Here is a 9,217-nt window from a genome sequence, read left to right as displayed (position 1 = left end):
CGCTCGATCCTCATCCCATCTCCATGCAAAATGTTGATCTGGCCTTCCCCTCTGGGACCGCGCAACAGAGCCACCGATCCTGGTTTTAACTCGACCGGGATGCTGCAGAACTGCCTAGCTCGGACTCCTCCGATGAAGCTAGCTCGCCTGCCCAAACCCTTGCCAATACTGGCAATATTGCATTCCCCGCAAACCCTCTTCCGGCCTTTGATTGGGAACAGTATGTTCGAGCATTTCTCTCACGGAATTCTCATGGTGAAGCTCCTTGAGTTCCATTTCATCACCGCTACAACTTTGGAACACAGTGCAACTCGAGTTTCCCATCTCGAAGGCACTGCTTCCTTCAAGTCAGCCATTCGTTTCAGCAACAGGTAGATCAGCTGCACAGGTTGAGGGGATGGTTGGCGTCAATTAACGATCCAGGAGATGGATGAATCATCCTTTTCGATGCTCTTTTAGCGCTCGAAATGCGGGTGATTGATCACCAGAGGGTTCCTAGCCCCGAATATCGTCCAGTCAGGGTTCGGCACTAGGCCGCCACAAGTAAAGGATGCAACATTTATCTGAAGTTCATGAGTTGCTACTCCGTCTGCTACACAGTGGTTGTACTAAACCGTTAGAGCCAAGCTTCTGCATCCGAATTCTGTTAACTACCGCAAGAAACAGAATTTGTCAGCCGGGAGAATTTGAGGACCAAGAAAATGATATCACCAGATCACTTTCGACAAAACAACCTGGAAATGTAGAAGGTGTATGTCCTTCAAGTCCTTTTCTTCTTCATCCTCTTCATTTAGAAAAGCAATTAGCTGTTTGTACTCGGGACTTTGTCTCGTAAAGCTCGTCGAGCCAACTCAATTCACTCTCCATTCTTGCAACGGTGACCATGATCCCGGCTCCATTACAAAATGTTTCCTACCTACAGCTATCTTTGGTGGCCAGCACGAGCCTCCCGGCTACAAAGTCGTAAGGCTCAAGCAGCACAGCGAGCCCCTGGCAGAGGATTCAGCTTATCTAGGACAAGCTTGTGCGGACAGCCCAAGGGTCGAAAAAGATTACACTCTCATGGTAACCCAGCAGGCTCAAATCGAAGTTCGACAAGATTACTGAAATTTTGTTTTTTATGACATAGAACCAAAAAAAAAAAAGGATAAAATTAGGACTCGCCTGAAAATCGGGGATTTCTTATGAGACAAAAAAAAAAAAAGTTAAAATCGAGACTAAAGCTAAGGTTGGGGTTTTTTTTAAAGTGTATTGGGCCCTTATCTCATGGCATACAACTTGCTGTGAATTTTGCCTATTTGTCATGGTGTCAAAAAGGTCTACAGGTAATGTTCTCTTGGAAAAGAGAACGAAGAGTTCGAGACTTGTGCAGAAGGAGCAGCATCGCTGCATTCACGATGAATTTGTCAAATCCCACAAGCAAGCAACGAGCAAGGCTCATCGAACAGCTCTTTCTTTCGGAATTTATAAATGTGGCTGAGAGATTATTGTCCCTGAAAGAAAGTCAAGCTTACAGATGCAGTCACGCACACCCCTACCATGCTTGTAAACAGAGGAAGGCAGAGATTCTCGACTTTATAACTCTACCACCATCTTTACTCATCTTGCTGGCATATTCGATTTTGCAAATTCTGTTTGCTAAATAGAAGATATCCAAGGAAAGACAATGTGGTTCTTTCAACTGACTGCCTAGATTTCGATGTGGAAAAGCCAAGGTGAACGACCAAAGATAGATACAAACAGCAGAATCATACAACAGATAAACAAAAAAAAACAGTGGAGACTCACAAATCAATAACAAAATTTCATTCACCTGAGGGGGGTCGAGTGTCGAGACAGCTCACACTCAATCCCCTTTGCTTCCAGTGCAATTCCCTGCCAAACAGTTAGTCTTCGCGTGAAGTAATAGGAGGTATGATCATGTCCGAACTACCAAAACTGCTCCCCAAAATTTGCGAATCCCAATACTACTCAATTCCTCTGTCCTAGAGCTTGACTCTGAAGATTTTGGTTGTCTTCTAAGAGGCGGTCATACTCTAGGAGCAAGTCTGCAGACTGCTTCTGGAGGGAGGCAACATGTGCTTCGGCAGTCTCGACCTTCTTGTCCTTCTCTTCACATTCAAGTTTCAGTTTTTTCAAATTCTCTGACATACTGGAGATTTCTTTCTGCAGTTGCTTTATTTCCTTCGCACTTTTCCCTTCCTTTTCTTTAAGCTCCGATTGTTCTTTGCGAAGACTTTCAACCTCCTCTTTGGACACACCCTCTTTACTCCTCAACCTAATTAACTTTTGGAGGTAATGATGCACACGATCGATGACAAACCCAAGAAACAGGGTAAACCCTGTAAAGACAATGAAATGTGTTCAGAAATATGTGAAAAGGACCACCTTTCTGAACTGATTGATGATAGAACCAAAGATGTTTCAAAATATGAATTTCTGAGTCGGACAACAGGGCACAAAAGAATAGCCAGATCAACTTTAACACCATCCTAATATTGCCACAGACAACTCGAAGACCCTAACGTAACAAACCGATGACATGAACCTACAAAGATTGCTCCAGAAAGAGTGATGAATTAAAACTTCTCAATGGAGATGAATCAAACCAACTTGATGAAGTTTTATTAACATCTTAAGTGAATATAATGAACTGGAAAAGTCAGTTAAGTACAACAATATTGACCATGTAGGAGATAGGAGATAATACTCTGATTAAGACTCCACCATTTTCACAATAATTCTTCATGAGTTTGAGACCATCACTCTGGTCAGAAGTACAGTACTAGAAAATTCAACCCGATATGAGGAATCACATCAGAATTTTAATTTCGAAATATGATAGTACCCAAACCCCTTCATATGGATTTACTACCCAAAGCAACCGTCACCAAGGCATTGTTCTGTGGTAATAGAAGACACGAGTTTATGGAACAAGTTCGAAACCAGAAACTGAAATTTTCAAACACGACTTCACACAAACATTTCAAAATTCTCACCAAGTCCTCCAAGCTAATAATTGAAATCCTTTCTTTTGAGGGGAGAAAACAACTCGCAGAAGTAGCATGCCCAGTCAAAAATAAATTAAACAAACAGATAAAAAATCTAACATCCACAGATGTGCATAAGCATAGTATTTGCCATGTCTAATATCTCACATTTCATTTCGATAATATGAACCTTTTGGCCGTCTGCACTCTTCTTAGAAAATGAACCGCGTCCCCAACAAGAGTATCAGTAGATAAGCAAAAAGACCACTTAGATGTACAGGTGTCCTGCTCCTTCCACCAAACAAGAACATCTTGCACATTTTTCAGGGTCCTCTAGGGCATCAAGCAAAGTGGTTCTTCAGTGGAGTTCACGCAACAATAAAGGTACAAACCATTCTATATATGCTCTTCCTGAGAACCAACATTCGAACCAAATAAAGGGAATCATCGCAGGGCAACTATTCATGACCACTCGCGACATGAAGCCATATCATTTCCAGCTTAGTCCGATAATTTCAAAGTTATTCCACTCCAATTATCCGATCAATGATTGCCCACAGGAATGACCTTGGTAGAAATTGTGTAAAGAAGCATGATACCAACATCCTTGAATTACATCTACACCGGACCACATTACGAATACTATAAATCACCGCAACAATTAACTCAAAAGCTACTATCTTTGGTCTCCAATTAGCATCATCCATACCACATAATGAATGCTCAACTCCACACACAGACCCACACCCACGCACACGCACACGCACACGCACACGCACACGCACGGAGCGAGAGAAAGAGCATACCCATGAGCGAGGCCTCGAGCAAGTGGGTCCTCCACAGGACCTGATCCATGGGAGACATGGTGCCGAGCTTCGCACCTTTGTTCTGGATTTTGACAATGCTCATGAGGCTTGACAACAATATCACAGACATCGTTCCAGCTATCGTCTTCACAGTGGCAGGACCTTTCCCCATTTTCAACTGCTCCAAGCTCTTCATCACAAGCTCTCTCAGCGGCCCAATCTTCACCAGCATCAAGAACAACAGAACCCCCTCCACAAATAGAACGAAGAACAGAAGCTGAATCATCTCTCGCTTCCACAAAAACCGCAATACCCACCTCGCCCGATCAGCTAAAAGAGCCCCGACTTTCACCAGAGTCGCATTGCCTTGCTAAGAGAGAACGACCAAACAAAGATTACACAAGTTGGGTCTTTCCCTGCAGATCTCGAGAGGCCGAGAGGGTATTGCCACGATAATTTACCCCGTTGAACGAATTTTTCCTGTCACCCAGTGAAAAAGCAGAGGCTGAAACATTCGGTTCGCAAAACCCCTTCAAGAGATTTAGCTGCTTCTTCAGCGGGATCTCATCCCCTGGGGACAATCTTGAGAACCCACTTCAAAGCAGCGATTTTTATCTTCGGAGTGGACGGCACAATGATGCGAGGCCATAGATCTGAGCAATTTAGCAGCGAAATGAGGACTTGTTTGCTGTTTTCCAGGCTCAAAAGTGATTACTTTGGGGATAAAAAGGAGGAAGCAGAAAAGCCCAAAGATACAATAATAGTCGGATCCAGCACAGTTTTTCGTCCACCGTGTGTTACTATTCATGCAAATTGATCCTTTAAATCCTTTACTGAACTATTAAATCATCAGCTTTTATCACATTGTACAGTCAAATCTTTCCATTATTTACCGTCGAACTCGTAAAAAATTCAACACATGACGATGATATATTTTTTTAACATCAATAATTAAAAATATGAAAAAAATAAAATAAACTAGAGATGTAGAAATAGAGAAAGACGAGAAAGGGTTGGGCACCATTGCCCACCCGCCGGCGAGCGCCCAAACCACCTCCATCAACAGGAGGGGGCCTTCCTTCGACCCTCACCTACTTAAGAAAAGAGAGAGATGTAGTCTAAAAAGATATCCACATTTGCATTTCGACCTTGGCTCGCCATGGTGATGGTCACCGACCCTCCTCGTGTTCTCGGCAAGGAGGCTGAAAGACTTAGATTTCACGAAGAGAAAAATATAGAGGACTCGGTTGCAAAATGAAAAGAAAAATTAAGGACTAAATTGCATAAAAAAAATAACATGGAGGACCAGAATTGGAGTTAACCCCATGATCGTCAATAAAGGGACGCAAAATTTGGGATCCAGTGGATAGAAAAGCGACTTTGCTTAGGAGAGGCGTGTCAAAGTAAGGAATTCGAATTTGTGATATATTAAATTAGTGCATTCAGCCGAATTAATCTTTTCTTTTCAATTTGCTAGATTAAATTAATGCATTTCCGAAGATAGGACAGCACTTGAACAATTAGATATCAAACATATGTGGACGACAATTTGACATGTGTTCCCATCAACTACGCATCGCATTAGCAACAATACCGAATTACAACAGAACTTTGCATGGCTGTGTTGCTGCTTTGGATTGTTAACAATACAATAAAATATTATTAGGTTATCATTCGGATTGCTATGGAAGGTAAAGTTTTTACTGAACTACGATTCACGTGGATCGGGTTTGTCATAACAGTTGATGTGTGAATCTCACATGACCAATTGACGTGATTGTATCGCGTTTATGGACTCGTTTTAGAGAGCAATTTTGAAAAAAAAATTACTGTAGTTAGAATCTTTTTTTTTGAGGGGGGGGGGTTGGTCGGAACTGTACTTAGACACGTTGACGGTTGAGCTAGTGATTCTTTGTTTTTATTTTGGGGGCTAGAGTTTGTGGGCAAATTTTGGGCTTGACTATGGTCCACGGCCCGCCAAGGCCCGATCGTTTTACAAAGAAGACAGTTTTTCCAATTGCCTGAACGGGCCAGGATACGGACTTTTGGACCCGACATGGGATTCGATCCGCCCCTATTGATTAGGGCTTGCCACCTAAGCCATGTCGTGCAATAGTCATGTCATCGTCATGTATATTATTAAACGAAAATCCCCAATCGTCTCACTTCTAGTTTTTCATAATTTCGTCAAAAGTTAAAACCATCGATTGCTCTCTCCTCACCGAGGGACGCTCCAATTCGCACATGTTTGATAACCGTTGGCGCTAACTTTTGGTTATTATATTCGCACATGTTTGATAACCGTTGGCGCTAACTTTTGGTTATTATTGATAAGCGATAAATTTAATAAACAAGCACAAAGTTTGATTAAGAATGAGCAGAATAATGACTAATATGAAGAGAATCGACAACTCATCAGTAAATTCATCGACGGCACAACGTGAAGTCATCAAAAAGAGTTTTAAAGTTTTTCGATAAAGCCATTGACCTCAACGGCGAGCGAACGACACGAAGATAATTGTTGTTTGGTTATGTCGTATCCAAAGTAACTTCCGGTAACCATTGAAAGGGAGTTAAGTGGTTCTTTTAAATTTAGCAACCACCATTTGTAAGGATTATAAATACCCAAATTGCAAGCTTTGTAAAGCCCCTTGAATGAATCAAATAACTCAATATTCGCGCAAATTTATCTTTATCTTTACTTTTTCGCAATTTATCTTTTCCGTGCTGCAATCGTAGTTCGGATACTTCACCGTTGAATCTTAGTTGCAAGGTCGTTTAAATTCTGACGTTGTATCTCTATCGTCGCATTTTGTTGTCGATTAAATTCTGACAAAATATTTTGTACTTTATCGCCAATTAAATTCCGATGAAACGTACCTAATTCTCATGATTCACGAGACTCATGTTTGGAATCACCACACAACCCGTCTCCTCTTAATGAAAACCGAAGAATCAATTCCGGTGAAAGGTATTCCATCGACAAATCATTTTCGGCAAATCAATAACTAACCAATTCAAACAATTGGATTGTTTATTTTTTTCGACCTAAAAAAAAAATTCAAATGATGGGATCATCATTCAACTCCTTTCGAAAACCGCTTCGTTTCTCTTCATATGCGACCCACCCTATGATCACTCATGCACATAACGTGTGTCTCGACATTAATCAATATTTGGAAAACATTTTTCAAAAAATAATCGCTTGCATCTCTCTCTTTTTTTTTTTTTTTGGTCGATCCCATATCTCTTAAAAAGTGAATGAACGAAAAATATTTTTATTCGCTTACAAAAATTCTAGATGTAAATTGCTATCAACGATGAAAATATTTTTCACTGGTTACTTATTTTAAGCGATTCAAGTGATTATTTTTCTAAATAATATTTTTTAAAATATTTATTTCTTGCGGAACAAACAAATCCTAAATATGATATAGAGTTCACAAGTAGTTATAAGTAGGTGCACGGCTTCCTTGTCGTTCGCCGATGGCCTTCAAAATTGGGTAAGGCGGCTCATTAAATTTAGTCATCCTCCATCCGTGATTTTAAAGAAGACGAAGAAAGAACGGAAATTGCAGGAATATCCGAAACGACAAGAAGAACAGACGACGACGACGAGGAAGAAGAAGAAGAAGAAGAAGCAGCAGCAAGGAGCAAACGACATCGTACCAGTTCTCAGCGAGAGGGATTGATTTGGCCAGACATTGCGTTGACTTTTTGACGACCAGAGGACGAGTCTAGAGTCTTAACGAGTGCATGTTACGTTCATTTCTCATCTCCGCTCGACCGGTCATCATCTTCAAGCTCACCCGCACAACAATCCACCAGTAATTTTTTTTAAGGAAATTTTAAATAAGGACACAAAGTAAATCTTATTTCAAAAGAAGACCTAAAATGTCATTTTTATTTCAAAGAAGGGCTTGGGCAAATATTATTTTCATTTGTTATGGTTTTAAATATTTTCCATTTTTTATTTTCTTTTTATTTCCTTTTCTCTTCCCCTTTTTTTTTTCCTTTTTTTCCCTCCCCCAGCCATCACGGCCTTTGGCAAGAGTTGCCTCCCTGGATTTGTCGAGGAAAGCCCTCGTCGTTGGGGTGAGATGTCATGTGATGAATCAAACGCCGAGACCTAAACCGCCAAGGAGAAAGCGGAGGGGCAAAACAATAAATGCGAAAAAATTCAATGATGAAGCTGATTAATTGTGTGCAAGAAACGACACACGAGCCATGGCGGGCAACCCTCACCAACCGAGACAAGGCCGGCGTCGGGCGAGGGCGACGTAGCCGCAGCCCTAGGGTGAGGCAACCCTTGCTCGGCGCCGGCCCGGGGGAGGGCGACTCTTGCTTGAGATTGGCGATGGTTACAAAAAGAGAAAGAAAAAGGAAAAAAAAAATTAAAACGATAAAAGACGAGAACACCCTTCGGTCAAGTCATTCTTTGATACAAAAATGACACTTCATGCTCTTCTTTGAAACAAAGGTTACTCCAGGTCCTTATTTAGAATAATGAGAGCACTTCAGGCTTTTGTTTGAAAATTTTCTTTCTTTTTTTGATGAAAAATAGAGAGAAAAAGGCCATTTTTTCCTTAAATAAGAGATATTGCTGGCTGATAGAAAACTCACTATGATTCTTCGAGTTGGTTGCCTTACGGCGAATTGGTATCTCTGACCTAAATTTACCATGCGATAAAATCTATGTACATTAACACACTTGAATTTTCTACGTGGATCCGTCGTTCTTTGTGTCATATTATTTGTCGGCCATCTCTGTTGACGCGTAGATATTTTAACGAGGTATTAGACAAAATGCTAACATAGGGCAAATTTGGGTCGTGAATACCGGTTTAGGTCTTTTTCGTGAGATGAATTTTTTTTTTAAAGTAGATGTATTAACTACATATTAGAGATTTTTTTGCCAAACAAACATTTATTTGGGGTAAATGAGTCATGAATTACCAGTTTTGAGAGTTTTTGTGAGGTGAAATTAGTTTTTGCTAAAGATATCTTGTGGTACCAACTAGGGGTTTTTAAAATTGTTAATGGTATAATTATAAGGATCATGCTTTTTTCACTCCTTTTCTGGTTAACACACTCCCTAAAAGTAGTGTATTGACTATAATATCCCTTGTGGGCCCCATTTTGTATTTACTTTTTCCTTTTTTTTTTCTTTTTCTTCCCTATCTCTCTCTTCTCTCTCTTTGCGTGTTCATCGTTTTCTTCCCGACCTCCTTCACCCATGCCTCTGACCCACCGCGCCATTCGCTTGGTTTTCCACCTCACCACCCCTCGCAACCTCGACCCGCCGTCATTAAGACCTTCCCGATTATCATATACTCTGTCATAAATGGGCGCAAAATCGGCGAGGCATCGCTTGATCCCATCTTGTGCTTGAATGATTTTTAGGACGAAGATCCAACCGAT

General features: G+C 41.0%; 1 protein-coding gene across 2 annotated transcripts; it reads right to left on the bottom strand.

The window, feature by feature from the left end:
* Positions 1–1,549: 1,549 nt before the first annotated feature.
* LOC115753368 lies at positions 1,550–4,546 on the bottom strand. 2 transcript variants are annotated; one of them, XR_004016862.2, is made up of 3 exons: positions 3,797–4,546; positions 1,880–2,342; positions 1,550–1,840 (listed from the first exon to the last, which is right to left on the bottom strand). XR_004016862.2 is itself a non-coding variant. In XM_030691943.2 (2 exons), exons 1-2 carry the CDS (start codon positions 4,080–4,082, stop codon positions 1,972–1,974), a joined length of 657 nt encoding a protein of 218 aa, XP_030547803.1. In that variant the 5' UTR covers positions 4,083–4,546; the 3' UTR covers positions 1,550–1,971. The 2 variants fall into 2 exon arrangements, 1 of the variants encoding a protein (XP_030547803.1); XM_030691943.2 differs by having other exon boundaries at positions 1,550–2,342.
* Between the last annotated feature and the right edge of the window lie 4,671 nt (positions 4,547–9,217).

This window comes from Rhodamnia argentea, chromosome 1 (genome assembly GCF_020921035.1).
Source record: "Rhodamnia argentea isolate NSW1041297 chromosome 1, ASM2092103v1, whole genome shotgun sequence".
Taxonomy (NCBI): Eukaryota; Viridiplantae; Streptophyta; class Magnoliopsida; order Myrtales; family Myrtaceae; genus Rhodamnia; species Rhodamnia argentea.
The sequence above is the reverse complement of the archived record's forward strand: the minus strand, read 5'-3'. Positions and strand labels throughout refer to the sequence as shown.

Coding starts and splice junctions, on each gene's coding strand:
- LOC115753368 (XM_030691943.2), bottom strand. CDS start 4,082: ATGATTCAGCTTCTGTTCTTCGTTCTATTTGTGGAGGGGGTTCTGTTG. Junction 2,343..3,796: donor GCTCGAGGCCTCGCTCATGG/GTATGCTCTTTC, acceptor TTGTCTTTACAG/GGTTTACCCTGTTTCTTGGG.